At 37.0% G+C, this 19,530-nt stretch overlaps 2 protein-coding genes and 1 long non-coding RNA gene across 4 annotated transcripts in view; all 3 read right to left on the reverse strand.

Annotated features, from left to right (window-relative positions):
- LOC144293366 (olfactory receptor 5M3) overlaps window positions 1-8,203 on the reverse strand; it is a 145,609-nt gene extending 137,406 nt beyond the window's left edge. For both annotated transcript variants that reach the window (XR_013360656.1, XM_077864457.1), the window contains exons 1-2: window positions 8,058-8,203; window positions 4,623-4,714 (exon numbers count right to left, since the gene is read on the reverse strand). The gene's annotated coding sequence lies outside the window, so the exon portion shown is untranslated. The remainder of the gene's footprint in view (window positions 1-4,622; window positions 4,715-8,057) is intronic.
- Window positions 1,447-2,379, reverse strand: LOC144293365 (olfactory receptor 2G3-like). The gene has a single exon (XM_077864456.1). The coding sequence runs from the start codon at window positions 2,377-2,379 to the stop codon at window positions 1,447-1,449; it is 933 nt and encodes a 310-aa protein (XP_077720582.1).
- A 4,872-nt stretch (window positions 8,204-13,075) lies between the features above and the next one.
- LOC144293382 (uncharacterized) overlaps window positions 13,076-19,530 on the reverse strand; it is a 324,951-nt gene continuing 318,496 nt past the window's right edge. Inside the window, exon 3 of the long non-coding RNA XR_013360659.1 lies at window positions 13,076-13,129. This is a non-coding gene — a long non-coding RNA (uncharacterized LOC144293382). The remainder of the gene's footprint in view (window positions 13,130-19,530) is intronic.

Consider the following 19,530-nt stretch of genomic DNA (forward strand, 5'->3'; position numbering starts at 1 on the left):
TAGAGCTGAAAGGTAAGATGGATTAGTCATTTTTGTGAAACAAAAAATAAACTTTCCATTTGTTGTAACTTCAGGCATTTTATGCCCCTTTTTCAAAACTAATTTAAAGCTTCTAAATCACAAATAGCTATGTATTTCTTATTTGATAATATCTGAGAGAATTTTAAATATTACTTTTCACTTTAAATTGTCCAGAAGAAAGTTAATTAGAAGTATGTGTTTCTAATCCTCATTCATATACTAAGCAAATATATTATGTATAAAGTCATTTCTTTATCAAGGAAAATATGCAAGAAAAGCACCCCACTATGTAATGAATTTGACTAGTTGGTTAGTGATTTTGCTTTTTACTTTTTAAATCAATTTTAAACCAGTGAAGTCCTCTTTACCTATTTCATCGGAGATGCTTCACTTACTGATTGCGTATGACCTTCATATTTAGATGGAAGAAATAGTTGCATTTTAGTTGTTGAATATATGTGAAAGTGAGTTATACTCCTTTTATTTTATTTTAAATTGTAAAACAGCAAGTGAGAAAATTTTAGAAATAAGGTATCTAACTTAATAACATGTTAATCAAAGGCCATATTTAAGCTTATTAAGTATAATAATGCTAAATTATTTTTTCTATTCTCTTCATTCAAAAAAGTAATTCTTTTTAGAGACACCATTGGTGCAAAGCTTCAAAACACAGGAAATATTCATTTTCACAAATTTGTGAGATCATATATATATATACACACACATATATATATTCAGAATATATTATATATTCTGTCTACATAGTAATCAGAAAACCTTTCAAAAAGTAAGTTGTGTCATATCACCCTCCTTCATAATACTTACATTTTACTAAGAATAAATCTTTACTCCTTACTCCTGAGATAACTGCATGGTCTGACTGCTGTATGAAAATTAAATGAAGTAATATTTTGATAGATTTGTTACAATGTAGGGCTATATGTAAAGGGGTCAAAATTGGTCTCAACCACAAAATAGATACAGAGCTGGTTTCCCTGTAAACTAAAAAATTAGGACAGATGTGAAATGTTACATCCAAAAACCTTTATCTGAAGTTCTTTATTTGAGTTAAAAATTCAGAATGTTTCTCTATATGAAGATGCTTTATTTCCTCCAGACAGTAGTAAGATATTTCATCTTAGTCATAATTTCGAACATTAATTTCAGTTAGTCTATGATTTTAGAGAACCAAGATTTCTCAGGGAGTAAGAAAATAGTCATGCAACAAAGAGAGTTGTTTTGACACATTAAAGCCGTCATTTGTCTTTGGGGCAGATATGTTTCCTGTTGAGTTTGCAGCTAAATTTATGTGTCCTTTATGAATGGCAAGAAAAACATTGACTGTACAAGGTCTTATTTATTGTCTAATTTAATATTCAGAAGTAAGTTATCTTACTAACAGCTTAAGGGTCCCATTAAGACCCCTCATGTCCTCCGTTTTGCAATAGCTCTCCTTAAAGCTCCTTTCACATCCTGGTTCCTTTGGCTATAGATCAAGGGGTTGAGCATGGGTGTGATCACAGTGTAGAACACGGCAATGATCTTGCCCCCAGCCCTGGAGGACTTCGACTGGGGTCTCATGTATATGAAGATGGCAGTTCCATAGAATAAGGCAACCACTGTCAGATGGGAGACACAAGTGGACAGTGCCTTGTGCCTCCCAGAGGCTGACCGTATCCTGAGAACTGATAGAAGGATTCGGGCATAAGAAACAACAATGAGGAGAAAAGGGATGAAGACAATGATGATACTAAAGATAAAGACAACCAGCTCTGTAAATGAGGTGTCAGTGCAAGCTAACCTCAAGACAGAAGGAACCTCACAAAAAAAGTGATTCAGGACATTGGGCCCACAGTAGGGCAAACTCAAGGTGAGGACATTGATAACCATGGAACTCAGGAAGCTACTGGACCAAGAAATGGCTGCCAATTGGACACAGATGCTTTGGTTCATAATGACAATATAATGGAGAGGATGACAAATGGCTACATATCTGTCATAAGCCATGACCCCAAGGAGAACACATTCAATCATTCCAAAGGAGAGGGAGAAGTACATCTGAGTAGCACAGCTAGAGAAGGGGATGGTCTTTTTTCCCATCATGTTGGACAGCATTTGTGGGACATTGGTGGATGTGTAGCAGATGTCCAGAAAGGACAAATTAGTAAGGAAGAAGTACATGGGGGTTTGGAGACGAGGTTCTATCTGGATAATAGTGATAATTATAATATTCCCCACAACTGTTAATAAATAGAAGAACAAGAACATAATAAAAAGAATGAGCTGCATCTTTGGCTGAGATGACAGCCCCAAGAACACAAACTCAGTCACAGTGAAGTTTGTTTTTATCATATCCATTTTTCAGGCCACCTCCCTCTCACAGGATCATCTACCTGAAGACAAACATCAGATGTCCTATATCTATAAGCACAGTGTCAGAAAGTCAAGACATAAGTAAGAAAGATTTCAAGTAATCTTGATCTGAAATTATATCTTGAGTATCTGAGATGTACTATAAATGGAAAGCTTTTCTTCTACTTTTGGAGGGCATATTCTCTAGATGAGATTAAGAATTTCACATTCAGGGATGCCTGGGTGGCTCAGCAGTTGAGTGTCTGTCTTAGGCTCAGGGCATGATCCCGGGGTTCTGGGATCTTGTCCCTCATGAGGCTCCCTGTGGGGAGCCTGCTTCTCCCTCTGCCTATGTCTCTGCCTCTCTCTCCATACCTCAGATGAATAAATAAATAAAAGCTTTTTTAAAAAAGTAATTTCACATTCAAATTGAGTTAAGCAGATATTCTTAACTTTTCTCCAAGAGTATGCTCTTTTGGCTCTTCATAATCTTTCCAAAACCTATTTATTCTTCATTCTTCAAAGCTTTACTCATGGCTCATCTCTTTAAAAAGATCAGACTATGTCTTTGCTCCACACCTAACAACTGAGCAGCATGATGTAGAAATTAATTAAAAAATAGTGAAAGGCATTACTCCATGTGCTAACCTAAGAATAGAAGCAGGAACAGCAGCCTGTGCTTGTTTTCTATCACTCTGACGCAATCTTCCCATGCTTGGACACCCTGATACCCTAAAGAACAAAGACTGCATACACCACCAACAAAACCAGTCACAGGTCACAATAATGGCCAGTTCCACCAGCTTCACCATTTCCATACCGTGGGGTCTTGGAGAATTTCATCATACATAAAATGGGAATAATTGTTAGATTAATAGGAATAAATTTATTGCAGATTAAATAAATAATGTATATAAAGAATTTAGGACAATGTCTACATGGAGGAAATAATGCATATAAAACATCTATTATTAATAGTTCTATTAATGTACAGTGAAGCTACATTTATCTAAAATTTGCTTCTCTAATAAAACCTATTTCAGAGAAATATTAATAAAAAGAATCAAGACAAGTTAAAGTTACCAGGTCTATTCATTGAGAACCTCTTAGCCCCCTCCCTGTGTCTACTTTAATAAATTTATTTATGCACCAAGTTAGCATGTTCAGTTAACTGACTTGCAGCCATGAGCAGATTAAAAGCAGTGACTGAAGACTGATGTAGGGTAAGGAAGAGTCCTAGAGGTAGGCACCATTACAGCAGCCAGAGGAAGCTTCCAATCATTCATTTGCCCATTTGTTCATCCTTTTTTTTTTTTTTTTTTGGTCTTCTTTCTTTTTTATTCTTTCTTTCAAAAATCTCTTTATGATAATCTAGTATGTACCAGATGCTGGGTATATACTAGTAAACACAACAGGCATTTTCAATAGTCTCAGAGCTTATAATCCAGTGGAAAGTTGTGATGAAGGTAACAGTTCCATCCCTTGATAGCAAAGGGGATGTTATCAGGAAGACATTTAAGAACCAAATAGTTGCAGGTCATGAAAAAGACTACTTTATGCAACACATCCTTTCTCAAATAACATCGATTTGCATGTAATATATTTTAGAGGGCTTTCTTATGGGGTACCTGGGTGGCTTAGTTAGTGAAGTATCTGCCTTTGACTCAGGTCATGATCCCAGGGCTGTGGGATGGAGCCTCTTGCGGGACTCCCTACGCAGTGGGGAGTCTGCTTCTCCCTCTTCCTCTGCCCCTTCCCACCCCAACTCTTAAATAAATAAATAAAATATTTTTTAAAAATAAGGTGTTATCTTATAGTTTGATTTAATCAGGGTTTTTCAAATCTAATAATGCAGTGAAATGATACAATTAAATTATCGACAATCTGCGGTCCAGGGATAAAGGAGTGATGGGCCTGGAAAGAGAGGGGAGAGGTTAGGTCACAGCCCTATTTTCTCTAGGAGCATCAGGAAAGGGAGTGAACAGAAGGATATAGAGCTCCCGTCAAGCCCTTCAAACAGCACTAACCAAGTTCTGCTGCAAATAAGAAATGTTTTGGTGATTTTAGCAGTGATTATAATGCAATAAATGATATCCACAATGAGTTTTTCAGTTGACAAGGTGGCATATAATCAGGAGATCACACCATTGGTAGTGAAATACACAGAATCCACCACCGGAGAGCAAGAGGACATGTGTGGTTCCACTATGTGCCAGCAGGGAAAACTTTGCACAAATCACAACACCAACCTGTGCCCAACCATCCTCATCTGTACAGGGCAGGCAGAATGGCTTCATCAGAAGTGATACACAGGATAAATGAGATAATGCACGAAAAGTACCTAAAACAGAGTCAGACATATATAGTAAAGGCTCAATATATGTTAACTATTATCATTATGATCCATGTGATATGAAGTGAACAGATCATAAATTATTGGCATTCCCCACCCACTCCCCTATACGCCAGGGAGACTAAGTCTTTGAGACAGTAAACAACTTGTCCTAAATCACTGAATTACTGAATCTATATGCAAGCACCTGCAACATGTGTGTGTATATAGCTATTTCTACAGTAATAAAACCACAAATGCAATAGTCTTGGTCCTCTAGGCATGAATGTATGTGTAGAATTGTGTTCACATAAAGGAACGTAAATATATTGATTCAACATTTAAACACTCTCTATATTTCGAAGCCTCAATAAAGGAGGATATTCCCTTAGTTCCCGTAAATAAAAAGGTTGCCTCAAAGAACATTTTTAGTAACTTGATGGCTGCTGCTGCTGAAAGTGAGTTAGAACCCATTCTGTTGTCAGTTTCCAGGTTACAAATTTGTTTCTGTTCCTATCAGAACACAGAGTTATAAATCCATTATAAGGATAAGAGGAATAAAGACACTTTTGTAGATAAATGTATCTCCCACAATAGGAAGCAAATTCACGAAATTAAATGCAAGTTGAAAAAGCCCTTAATGGTTTATAATTACCCGTAAATTCTATACAGCCATTTCAATCAAGCAACCAACACCTAGTTAGCTGCACACTCTCCATCTTACCTCACAAGGCAAAAGCTACCATTGCCATATGCCTCTTCCAACCTGTCTGCCTGGAAAACTCATATTTGATTATTTAAATGTTCGAATTGTTTAATGTAAGCATACAAGCATCCTCTTGGAAACTCTCCCTAATCTAATTCATCCAGACAGAATTAATCAGAATCCCTTCTGCTGAATCATTTCCATCCTTTGAACATACTCGATTACTGTACTTATATGTGTGTGTGTGTGTGTGTGTGTGTGTGTGTGTGAATGAAAAGTTATGAGTCTATCTCTCCAATTGACTTTGGCTTTCTAAGGATCCTTTCATGTTTATTTATGTTGTCCCATTCCTTAGAACATAATAAGCACTGTTAAACATTGATGAAAACTCAGATAAGCTGATTCTATGTCCTATGTTTCTGAAGTTTTAAACTCAGATTAAAAATAATTTCAACCTCATGGTAGCCATAATTTCAGTCAAAGAATATGGTCCTGCAAAATCATTTACTCTCTAATTGCTTCTTTTTCTAAAGAGCACTGTCTATGGCTCAAAAAGCCATCTAATTCAGTTTTGGCGGGGGCGGGGGTGGTGGCAGGGAAGAGGGGAAATGATTAATGTCACTTCATGCCAAGAAGGTACTACGTGTGCTAACAAATTTTACACAAGCTCAGGTTACTCTGGCATCATATAGACACAGCATATCAGGCATCTTATGTATTCACAGAAAAATGACTCCTTTTTCTGTCTGCAAGTCACAGGAAACAATCTAATATATATTTTATACAAAACTAAAGAATTCTAATGTTCCTTCATAAATTCAGGATGTTAAAAAGCTAAACCTTTAATCTTTGTAATCTAGATAATTTATAAACAACTGAATACGCTGTTTTCTCCAACTTGTAGTTAAATTGTTTATTAAGTTTGGTAAATAGATTTGATATATAGCAACGATATTTCTGGTCTTTGGTAATACCTCCTTTTTCCAGGATAAGTTTGCAAGGCACCCTCATGTAGGCATAAAAATCAACCTGAATATGAATTATATCTCCACCAGCTCTCTGCTGGGTCAGTTGGGTAAGTTTCTAAACTTTTCCAAGACTCTTTATCGCCTAGATTAAGTGGGAACTATATTAGTACCTAAGATTAAAGATTATTTAATTGGTTACATCAGAAAGTCCATGTAGCAGTTTTGGCAGAGTGAGAACTTAGGAAATTATAGCTCACAATGTTAAATAAACTTCCGGTTTATTCAGTTTGCTCTAAATATACTTGTAGTCTGAGAGCAGAAAGACATAATTATATTGGAAGTTACTTACAACATCACTGTAGAAACATTTAGAGCCTACACAAACTCATACAATCCCTACGTGTGTGTCATAATGCCATAATTTGTGATGTCTTTTCATTCATTATCAGTTCATCAATTAACAAGATTTATTGTTAAAAATTAATTTAAGGACTAAGAATCTTAAAAATTAAGAAGACTAAAGATAGCATCCTAATCCTGTTTCCTACCTTGTTAAGGAAAAACATTAGGAAAAGCTACCAGGAAGACTTTAAATATTTTTCCTATGAATCCACTACTGACTTTTGAAAATTATCCTAGAAAAGGAGTGATTGTTTTTTTTATAAAAGCAGAACTTGCAGTGTTTACAAATTGCACTATAGTTGATAATTTACCACTTACTGTGAATTAGTTTCACAAAGCCTTTTAAACAAACAGGGGGATTTACTTTTGATGCAGCATGGAAGAGAAGGAGGAAAATATGAAAGCAGGGGCTCCTGGGAGGCCATGCTCTGAGAGGAGGCCAACTCCACACATGGGTAAGAATGCCATGATGGCAAATATCATAACACAGGTTAACAAATTGTGATATTCAGCACAGGCAATCAGAAAACCCTGGGTGGCACAGCGGTTGGGCGCCTGCCTTTGGCCCAGGGCGCGATCCTGGAGACCCGGGATCGAATCCCACGTCGGGCTCCCGGTGCATGGAGCCTGCTTCTCCCTCTGCCTGTGTCTCTGCCTCTCTCTCTTTCTCTGTGACTATCATAAATAAATAAAACTTTAAAAAAAAAAAAAGAAAACCCCTCCACCCCACCGGCAAAATAAGCTTTCTCTATCAGAAAGAAAAAAATCCACAAAAAAAAAAAAAAAAAAAAAAAAACACTAACTGCTATATATTAAATTTCTCTATTATATGACTTTTTCAGATTCTTTGCTAATAATAAATAACATTTTTACAACTCCAAAATATATTTTAAAGATCAGAGAAGCTATACAGCTTTCTCAGAGTATTTAACAGAACCATAATTTGCACTTTAAAATAATTCTAAATTATTTTATTTAAATAACTGGTAGTTTTATTTGACTATTTTTTTACATCTCAGTAGACAATTGCAATCATAAGCACAGCAGATAAAACGTACCGTAAGGTGCAAGCAATGTATGGAAATAATACCTGTCCTCACCACATACTCATGTACACAAAAACCCATAAAAGGCAGCAGACGTAATATCCATGAGCAAAAAATATAATCCCATCGAGATAAAAATAAATCTCTTTTTATTATAACCACAAATGAGATAGTACTATGATCCAACTCAGCCCTTTTATAGACAAAAAATAAAGATAATGAATACATACACAGTGCAATCCCTAAGTCATCTGAGTTTTCTCACTTTAGGAGCTTCGGCTGAACTTTGTAGATTCTTGAGGGATAATGTCCCAGATCAGTAATTAAAACTTAATTATTTGTTCTGAGGGATTCCTGGTTGAGGCATTTGTTGGTTGCACTCTCTCTTCTTCCTCCCCCGCATATGACCTTGTACCATGGTTAAAGTGACCCTTCCAAGTGACCTGAGTGTCCTCATCCTTCAGAATTGCCTAATACTGGTAATCATGAATATGAGTGTATTCATCACAAGAAGAGAAAAACCTAAGAAGCAGAGTTCAGAGACCAAACGCAGAGTCATTTCCCTGGAATCTATTGGAACTTAGAGATGATAATGCTGCTAGTATGCTCTCAACTATGCACATAGCAAATTTGAACCCTACATTCCTTTCTCCCAGATCATAGCAAACTCTGGAAGCATCTCCTATTGCATAGTAACAATACACAAACTATTTATAAGGGCACAGTAGAGCCAGCATGGGAACTTCCTAGATGTGACCTCAAACATACCACTTCATTTTCCTGCACCTCAGCTTATTTATCTTTAAAATGGACATAAAAATATCAGGTGCCTGGGTGGCTGGCTCAATAACTTGACTCTTGATTTTAGCTCAGGGTCATGATCTCAGGGTCAGGAGATCAGGCCCCATGTGGGGCACTGAGCATGGAGTGTGCTTAAGATTCTTTCTGTCCCTCTCCCTCCCCTCCTCTCACACTGTGCTCTCCCTCTCTCAAACAAACAAACAAACAAACAAACAAACAACAAACATTAAAATATCTAGATCACTATATCACTCCCTTTTTATGGAACTACAGGGAGGAAATGAAGAAAAAGAGGAAGAAAACAAAGAAAGAAGACATAAAAGGAAGGAAGTAAAAAGTTAACATTAATTCAGTCCTCCCGGTGTATAAAGAGTCCGTTGAGTCAAAATCATGCTTCCACATAATGATATCGCTTCATCTGATAATTCTCAAATCTTGAACGGTTGCTGTAGTTTGTTTGGTTTTAATATCAATGCCCAGACCTATCCTGAATCAATTAAATCATAATCCTTGCCAATAGGATTCTGGTATAGGTATTTTTAAAAGTTATCCAGGTGAACTCTTAAAGCCTGATTTTCCACTATTTTTGCTGGAAAAAAAAGATATGCTTGTGGATTCACACAAAACTAAACCCAAAATATTCAACTTTTTAGGGAGTTCCATATTTTTACTTCTAATTTTTTCCCTACTATATTCACCTTTTAAGAACTGTTGGGTAAAAATAATGTAAAAAGTACTACATCCAAGACTTTTTGGAATGTCCAGTTCTACTTTGCTTTGATTAAACTGGAGACTCCCAGATTAGACCCTTACCAGGTGTCATCCCCTCAGAGTGCATTGACTCCGGAATTGTAATGGAAGCTACCCAGCACGTGAAGGAAAAACAACACATGGAACATATCTGTTACCATATATTTTCTTATTTGAGCCTCACAACTCCAGGAAACAGAGAGGACTCTGCTAGAATGAAATTCAGAAAAAGAAACCACTTTCCTAGGTTTGTGTAGTTCATAAGTGACAAGAAAAACACTTAAAGTTTTCTCACATTAATATGTACATTGCCTAGGGCCATGGTCAGCACAAAGACCTAATAAAAATTCTGGAGGTTTTTTGAAACCATATGGGATCCTATTGATGATATGATGACTGTCTATCTCGGGTCTCTATAGGACCCAAAGACTCCATCAAAAACTTGTTAGAACTAATAAGAAAATTTTTCAGTAAAGCTCCAAGTTAAAAAATCAATATACAAAAATCAGTTACATTTCTATACACTAACAATGAACTATCTGAAAGGGAAATTAAGAAAGCAAAGCAATCCCATTTACCATAGAATCAAAAAGAGTAAGATACTTAGGAATAAATTTAACAAGGAGGTGAAAGCTCTCTACTCCAAAATCTAAAAGACATTGATGAAAGAAATTGAAGAGGACACAAATAAATGAAAAGATAGCCACTGTTTATGGATCAGAAAGAATTAGATCGTTAAAATGGTTAAAATGGTCCATATTACTGAAAGCAATCTTTAGGGATGCCTGGATGGCTCAGTAGTTAAGCATCTGTCTGTCTTTGGCTCAGGGCATGATCCCGGGGTCCTGGGATTGAGTCCCTAGCAGGCTCCCCAGAGGGAGCCTGCTTCTACCTCTGCCTATGTCTCTGCCTCTATCTCTGTGTCTCTCATGAATGAATAAATAAAATCTTTTTTAAAATAGCAATCTATAGATTCAGTGTAACATCTATCAAAACACTAATGGCATTTTCCCCAGAATTGTTTTTTAAAAATGTTTTTCAATGCATATGGAGCCATGAAAGACCATAAATAGCCAAAAAATAAACAAACAAACGAAAAACTTGAGCAAGAAGAACAATGTTGGTGGCATCGTACTTTCTGACTTTACAACATATTACAGAATACAATAATTGAAGAGTATGGTACTGGAATAAAAACAGACATATACACCAATAGAATAGAATACAGAGCCCAGAAATAAACCCACGCATATATGGTCAACTCATTATCAACAAAGGTACAAAAAAACACACAACAGGGAAAGACAATCTCTTCAAAGGATGTTGAGAAAACTAAATATACACAGGCAGAGGAGTGAAATTAGACTTTTATCACAAACCTTATACAAAAAATCAGCTCAAAATGGATTAAAAACTTAAATGTAAGACCGGAAACTGTAAAGCTCTAGAAGAAAACATAGGGAAAGAGGCTTACCAACATTCTCCTTGCAGATTGGTTTCTGCAATCAGTGCCCTCCAGTGGACATCTGTGATAGATAGAGCATGAGTATCTTCACGCTGTCCTTTCCAAGAATTGCATCCATATACCTCTCTCAGACTTCCTTCTCACTAAATTTCCAGTCTTATTCTAAATCTCTGCTCAGTCAATCCACTAGTGACCATTCAAACAGTATAGTACCACCAAACAGATGCACTTCACTCCACCACTCTTTCTATGTTCAGAGGAGTCAACCCATTGTAGCCTATTGTTCCCACGCTTGAGAACTTAATTTGTATCCTTAATACTACTACCCACCGAAGTATTTCTTAGAGGATAGCTCAGTCTATGTTTTAGACTGAGAAAATAAATAGTACCTGCCTGAAATATTCTGGAATATTCTAGAATACACAGATATGTCTGCAAATAATAAAGACAGGAAAAAAAGGAACCAACTTAAAGGGTCCTGTGAAGTTGAAGGTGTGGAATTCTGAGCATCAAAGAAAAATTATGAAATAGCCAAAATAGTATAGTTTTTATTGCAATATGGTGAACCAATGAAAACCAAGGAGTTCAAGATACTCAAAAGAGAGAGGGAGAGAGAGAGAGAGAGAGAGAGAGAGAAGTGCATGTAGAGAATATAAGATAGCAATAAAGCAAAAGAAGGGGAAATATAACAGCTTATTTCATTTTGACTGGATTTTCAAGGGAAGCAATTTGATTAAATATTTAGCATAGAGAAATACATGAAGATTCAAATAAATACTGATATGTCCATGTTTTATTGGTTTAAACAGCAAATAATAATAAGTATAAAGAACTGTGTTTTCCAGACAATTCCAGTAAAATTAGGAGTTAAACAAGGATCAGAAAGGAATAATCAGTGCTGATGAATATGAATAATAATAATCAGTAGCAGATACCATACAAAATAAGCAAGTTGAGACAAAGGAGTTCTGATATTCTGAATTAGATAACAGATTTTATGTTTTTTTTAATGATTTATTTTTTATTGGTGTTCAGTTTGCCAACATAGAGAATAACACCCAGTGCTCATCTCATCAAGTGCCCACCTCAGTGCCCGTCACTCAGTCACCCCCACCCCCCGCACACCTCTCCTTCCACCACCCCTAGTTCGTTTCCCAGAGTTAGGAGTCTTTCATGTTCTCTCTTAGTGATATTTCCCACTTTTTCTTTTTCTTCTTAGATAACAGATTTTAAATGAATAGTTAACTATGCTTACTCAACTCTGATTTAACAGATGAATATTGAGTACAATTACTAATTAAAGCTATTATAAGGCTAAATTATTCCTAAATAATTCTCATGTATTAAATTAATATTATAATAATAACATAAAAGGAGTTATTTAATGTTGGCTGAAGATTTGAAAAAAATATTTTATTTTTTTTATAAATTTATTTTTTATTGGTGTTCAATTTGTCAACATATAGAATAACACCCATTGCTCATCCCATCAAGTGCCCCCCTCAGTGCCCATCACCCAGTCACCCCCACTCCCCACCCACCTCCCCTTCCACCACCCCTAGTTCGTTTCCCAGAGTTAGGAGTCTTTCATGTTCTGTCTCCCTTAGTGATATTTCCCACTTTTTTTTTTCTTCTTAGATAACAGATTTTAATAGAATAGTTAACTATGCCTACTCAATCTCTGATTTAACAGATGAATATTGAGTACAATTACTAATTAAAGCTATTTTAAGGCTAAATTATTCTTAAATAATTCTCATGTATTAAATTAATATTATAATAATAACATAAAAGGAGTTATTTAATGTTGGCTGAAGATTTGAAAAAAATATTTTATTTTATTTTTTTTATAAATTTATTTTTTATTGGTGTTCCATTTGTCAACATATAGAATAACACACATTGCTCATCCCATCAAGTGCCCCCCTCAGTGCTCATCACCCAGTCACCCCCACCCCACCCACCTCCCCTTCCACCATCCCTAGTTCGTCTCCCAGGGTTAGGAGTCTCTCATGTTCTGTCTCCTTTTCTGATATTTTCCACTCATGAAAAAATTATTTTAGAAGATACCATTTGGCAAAAATCCCACAAAATTTCTGTTTGAAAAGTCATATTAAAAGTTAAACAATTAGGGATCCCTGGGTGGCGCAGCGGTTTGGCGCCTGCCTTTGGCCCAGGGCGCGATCCAGGAGACCCAGGATCGAATCCCACGTCAGGCTCCCGATGCATGGAGCCTGCTTCTCCCTCTGCCTGTGTCTCTGCCTCTCTCTCTCTCTCACTGTGTGCCTATCATAAAAAAAAAAAAAAAAAAAAAAAAGAAAAAAAAAAAACGTTGCTCCTGTTTTATTGACTTTAGGAAATCCTCTATTTTCCAAATAAGAAACCACTGCCATCCTGAGAAGATATTTTTATTCATTTTTATCTTGTAAAGTTAATTCAACTCGAGGAAGGTCCAAATAACATGACTGAAACATGGGAAGATTATAAATAAACAAGTAATGCTCACAAGTTAGCACACTAAATATAGACATCATGAAGAAATTAACTATGCCTATGGTATTGATGTTAACCACATATTTTGTCATCACTGCATTGGGAATATTTTCTTTTCAGTAAGTAAACAGTTCAAAAAATCAATCCTATTGAGTATGTATAGCATAAATTCCTAGAGTTCTTGAGGAAACAGTGAATTCCTGAATTTTTCATGGATGCACCTGTGATGATAAATTTGGCTTAATTAATCCTTACATTTCATTCTCCTTGGCTTTTCACTTTTAGAACCCATTCTCATACATGCTTCCCAGATTCATGATAAACAGATTGGTAAGATCCTATAAATTTCTTAGTATATAATTGTTCTAAGATAAGTCTTTGATTTCTTCATCTGTGTTAGATATTTAACTTTCACTACAGAGTTGGTGAGTGTGGTGAGGTTGGGTGTTGAGAATTGCATGAGCTCATAAGGCAACTTCTTAAGTGCAGTCATTGGAAAAGTCCAGAGAAAAGCTATTTTCTTCAAGTAGGAGAAGTTAGGGATTACCTCTTCAAGCAGGGATTTTTATTTTTGGCTCTGTCCTTGTCTACCCAGTATCCCTATCCCATTGCTTTATGGTCCCAATTCTTCCCTCCATCAATTATTTTAGAGTGCCATAAAATCTCTGGCAATGTTTAGCATTTATGGCTGACCCTTGAACAACATGGGAGTTGGGGCACTGACCCACACATAATTCAAAAGTCAGCATATAATTCCGGACTCCCACAAAACTTACCTACTAATGGCCTACTGTTGACCAGAGCCTTAGTGATAGCATAAATAATAGATTCATACATATTTTATATGTTCTATGTATTCAATATTGTATTCTTATAATTAAGCTAGAGAAAAAAAAAGGTTATAAAGAAAGTCACAAGAAAAATACATTTCATTTATAGCACTTTTCTATATTTATTGAAAAAAATCTACATGTAAGTGGACCCACACAGTTCAACCCCATGTTATTCAAGGGCCAATGTTAGTAGTATTGCTTCTCTGCAATCCTCACAATCAGGCCCCAGTTTGGACCTCAACCATATCTTTCCTAAAGGATTGACGGAGAAGGGAAACTCCTTCAAACCTACAGTTGAGGCTTTCCAAATGCCCTTCCTGTTCACAGTCTGATAATATCATTTTCAGTTCAAAAGATCTCATGATTTTTCCAAACAATATTATTGTGATCACGATCAATGCTACAACCAATTGATTGTTCAGTGCTTTGCTCCTCAACTGCACTTCAAGCTGTGTCATTACTGGTGATGATTTAAATTATCATGATGCCATTACATTCCATGGCTTACCACTTCCCATTCCGGAGATTGTGATATATCTGCACATTTTTTTAATATGTGAGCAAATTAACCCCAGTGAGCCAGTTTAAAGATTTCATTCTAGGCTACTCCTAATATTAATTACTGTATCAGTCAGAATCCTGTCAGGAAACAGATGGCCCACTCAAATTGAAGAGAACTTAATAAAGGGACTATTTACAAAGATGTGAACAGAGCATTGAAAAGCCACAAAGGACAAACCAGTCCTCTGACAGAGCATCTTACTATACATGTAGATCTGAAGGGAGAAGAGGAGAGAGCAGTTATCAGAACCCAGAAAGAGAGGGAAAGGGAGAAATTTTGTGATGAGGAAAATGGGATAAAAGCTGTGGCATTAATCTAGGGGTTAATGTGGCCTTGGTTGGCTGTGCAGGAACAGAGTCTAGGAATACATATTCTATATCACTTTTTTCCTCCTTTTAGTTTCCTCCCCCAATAGCCAAGTTAACTGATACAATCTGTGCAGGATGTTTTCCTGGAGCAGAAAGCAAGGTGGCAAAGGATGTAGAAGGGCTAATGGAAGGTATCTTAGTACCCTACAGAAATATTGTTACCCGTCTTGGTGGGTGTGAAGCCAAAAGACACAAGCAAGCTGAAGAGTAGCAAAAGGAAGGGTTTTACTTACACCAAGTAAAGGAGAACTGGGATCTTTCACAAAGCATTGTCTCCTGGAACACTAAAATGGAGTTTTAAGCTAAGGATGTGTGCATATTCACAAAGAGGCTTGTCCAGTGGGCAATTCAACACAACATTGGGTGTTGGTGACTTAAGGTGACTGAGTCCAGGTCAAAGTCACAAGAGCCGGCAAGGATCAGCATCATCAATTTTCTGGCTCCAGTTGCTTCAGTATCTGAGTGCTTAGAGGGATTTAGATCCTGCAAAGACAATTCAAAATATATATCAGGGCAATCTTCACTTTTGAATCAGCACTGGGAGTTTTACCACTGATTTATCGTCCTGGATATGATTAGATTATCTCCTGGCCTGATGACTGTTTGTTCTTACAATCTTTCACAAGATGGCCAGGGGCCTAAAATGACTTTTCTTAAGTTAAGGGAGCTACGTCTGACTTTCAGTTTCTGGGGACCTAACTCTTGCTGCTTACAAAGTCAGTACTTATGTGTTTACCAGTAGTCAAATGTATATATGTGAACTGTAAATATATGAATTTCTGTATATAAGTCAATATAGAATGTGAAGGAAAATTATAGTTAAATACATCTATCATTGGGGAATCACAGTGTCTAAACAAAACCTTTCTGAGTCTTTATTAAATAAGGTTGACCTGACTTTGTCAATGCATAGTGTTGTTTAATTGCCTTGTTTGCCATTCCCCAAAGCTACAAAACCATGAGGAATTCCATGGATATAAAGCCCTTGGGATTGTTAAATAACAAAAAATTGAACTGAGTAATTTAAAAGATCAAATTGGCTTTATTAAGTGATTCATAAATTGGGTAGCATCCACCTAGCAAGCAGAAAGGAGCTCTGTCAAGCTGTAGAAAAGGAAGAGTGTTTAAAGGGTAGAAAGGGGGTGGCAAAAGGAAGTTATTAGCAAAGAATACATTGTTCTGGGCCAGGTGATGTTCCTCAGGGGAATGGAAGGAATCTCTCTGGAGGAATATCTCACGAGGTAATTCCATGTTGACTAGTTAAAGGTTACCTTCTGGGGTGGAAGAGTGCGGTTGAAACTTCAGTTAGGTTAGCTGACATGGGCCTTAATTAACATAAGTGACTCCCATTATTTTGAGCCTGTGGTTTTCTTTTTAACAGGATCTACAAACAATTATAGAAGATTCTGGAATGAGCTGACTTGAATTTTAGAATGTTGGAATGAGATCTTGCACTGAATTTAAGTAAGTTATGGGATTTGGATATTACTGATGGCATAGAAATTAGGTTTTTTTCCCAGGACAGCTCAAGAGCCGTTTACATTCTGTATATAGCAGGATGTAAACAGAAAGATCAAGCTTCTGAATCCCTGTCCTCAGCCCCAAGGCCCAGTGCTGTGTCTGGATGGACTACCCTCCAGTTGTGGCCACTTTCATTTCAAAGATATGGCTCCTCATAGCTCTTCAACATGAAAGAACTTGCTGCTCACGTGGAAACAACCTCCCTCGCAAATATACTCTATTTCAAATGCAATTATTATGCCTATAACAGTGGTCAGGCTGTTTATTCTTTAACTATTTGTCCCTGGTTTCTCGTGCACAGGCCTGTGACTAGCACAGAATACTCAGAGATTTCTGTTATTGCAAAGAATATAGAATAGCAAAGACGTCTTTGAAGGGTTAAATGCCATCATTGGTGCAGACAAGTATGTGGATTTGATTGAAACACTTCTCGAGAATTAGGGCCGTCCATCTATTCATCTATTCAGCAAATACTATTCATGCCTACTCTATGGCAGATACTGTTTTAAGCCCTGGCATCCAGCAGTGAACAAAACAAGCAACAGAACATGCCCTTCTTGCATTCACATCCTACTGGGAGGAGACAGGAAATAACATAGTCAATTATATGGTAACCCAGATGGTAAGTGCTCTGGAAAATAAAGCAAGGTAGGAGATAGAGAGTGCTAGGGGATGTGGAAGGGACACAACTTTGAAGAGGGTTATAAAGGAAGACCTTCCTGAGAAGGTGATATATTTCGGACAACTAAAGGAGATAAAATAATATTCTAAGCAGAATGAATAGCAAGTCCAAATACCTCACAAGTGAACATCCTCTGGTATACAAATGAAGTGTGTGTGTGTGTGTGTGTGTGTGTGTGTGTGTGTGTGTATACAGGAGAGTTCAGAGTTCCTGTGGAGACACATAGGCATCCCTAGGCAAAAGGTCCCCTGGGGTACAAATATTCCACTGCACTGTGAAGCTCTCCATTTTCCACCTGTGCTGCCTCTCCCTAGGTTACCAATCATCTTTATGGGAGGATGGGTGAGTTAGGGCATGAGGTTTGGGAAGGTATGAGTCATTTGCCCCTTCTCTTCAAGATATCACTAGCAGCAAAAAAAAAAAAAAAAAAAAAAAAAGCCTAAAACGATGAAGGATCTTTGTCATGGCAGGAAAATGTTTAGGAGGAATTTGCTGTTGTAGAAAAGAGCTCAAAAGGTAGAGTCAGAGTCACTGAGTTTAGACTCAGCCATACACACTGATTTGCTTTACAATCCCCAGTCACCACTTTCATCTTTAGGAGGCCTGCTCTCTTCTTATTTTTCTGATCTTGAATCAGGAGTGGAGTGGAGTGTCTATCATTCATTATTCAGACTTGGAGCACATATTGATTTGAGCAGTGCGTGCTAACTGCCTCCCTAATACCATCAAAGTTTTGCCAAAGCCATTCACATTTCAAGCATTTTTTTAAGACTTATCTATTTTAGGGATCCCTAGGTGGCGCAGCGGTTTGGCGCCTGCCTTTGGCCCAGGGCGCGATCCTGGAGACCCGGGATCGAGTCCCACGTGGGGCTCCCAGTGCATGGAGCCTGCTTCTCCCTCTGCCTGTGTCTCTGCCTCTCTCTCTCTCTCTCTCTCTCTCTGTGACTAAAATAAATAAATAAATAAATAAATAAATAAATAAATAAATTTAAAAAGACTTATCTATTTTATAGAGAGAGAACAAGAACAGAGGGGGACAGCCGAGAGAGAGGGAGTTTTCAGCAGACTCCACGTTGAGCACAGAGCCCACTCGGGGTTTGATTTCAGGACCCTGAGATCATGTCCTGAGCTGAAACTGAGTCAGAAGCCTAATGGACTGCACCACCCAGGCACCCTTAAAGTATTTTAATGTTGGTCAAGGTTAAACCATAGTCTTCAAAAACATTCTGAGTATGGCATTAAAGGCCCTGCACAATCTCATCTAACATCATTCCAACAAAAACACACTATATTCCAGATGCATCTGACAAACTTTGGACAGTTTTCTCACCCTCAATCCCATGTCTTGCCTCTATGCCTTGATGGTTCTAGTTTCTTTTTTCTTTGCCATAAATGTCTCTTCAAGCAGGATATGTATCTCTTCCTCCCGTGTAAAATCTCCCATGGCACACATACATGCTTCCCACCATCAGGGATGATAGACAATTCTATCATAACCTGTGGTGCTTATTTGTTTATAAAGATTCTGTTTCCCCAAATAAACTACACCTTTCTTGAGATCAGATCTCATGCCTTAGTTCTCTCTCTTGTCTATAGTGCCTGGAAAAGCATCGAGAATATAGTAAATGCTAGATAGATATGTAGGTTTGGGAATAGATGATACACTATGGGAGAACTGGTTTTGAATTTTGGCTCTAGAAGCCTCAAATTTTGTGACCCTGAACAACATATGTACAATTGTTTCTCTCAAATAGCTCATCTGTAAAATGGGACTAATAATCATACTTACTTCACAAGATTATTATGAAGGTTAAAATAAGGACTCTTTTAAAGCATTCAGCAGAGTGCCTGGGACATACTAAGAATTCAGTAAATGTTATGAGGATAATCAAGCTGCCTTGAGTTTAAATTCTGACTGCATTTACTTCTTTCTGAGCTTGACTTAGGAAAGTTAACTAAGTAGTCTGGATTTATTCTCTTATCTGTGATAGGAATTGCAATACCTATTCCACAGAGTTGTTTGACAATCAAATATAGTTTCCAGGAAAGTCTTTGGCAAAGAGTAGTTTCTCAAAATATCACAATAATTATTACTTTTAAAATCATTCTCTCTCTCTTTTTTTTTTTTTTTGTTTTTGCTTTGAGCAAGAAGAATCTCTCAAAGTTAATATGCTTTTTGGTTAATTGCCTTTTAGGCACTTTAAAAGCGATGAACCCCTGAGGTACTT

Source organism: Canis aureus, chromosome 21 (genome assembly GCF_053574225.1).
Source record: "Canis aureus isolate CA01 chromosome 21, VMU_Caureus_v.1.0, whole genome shotgun sequence".
NCBI lineage: Eukaryota > Metazoa > Chordata > Mammalia > Carnivora > Canidae > Canis > Canis aureus.

Excerpts from the sequence above, each read along its gene's own strand:
- LOC144293365 (XM_077864456.1), bottom strand. The coding sequence starts at position 2,379 with ATGGATATGATAAAAACAAACTTCACTGTGACTGAGTTTGTGTTCTTG.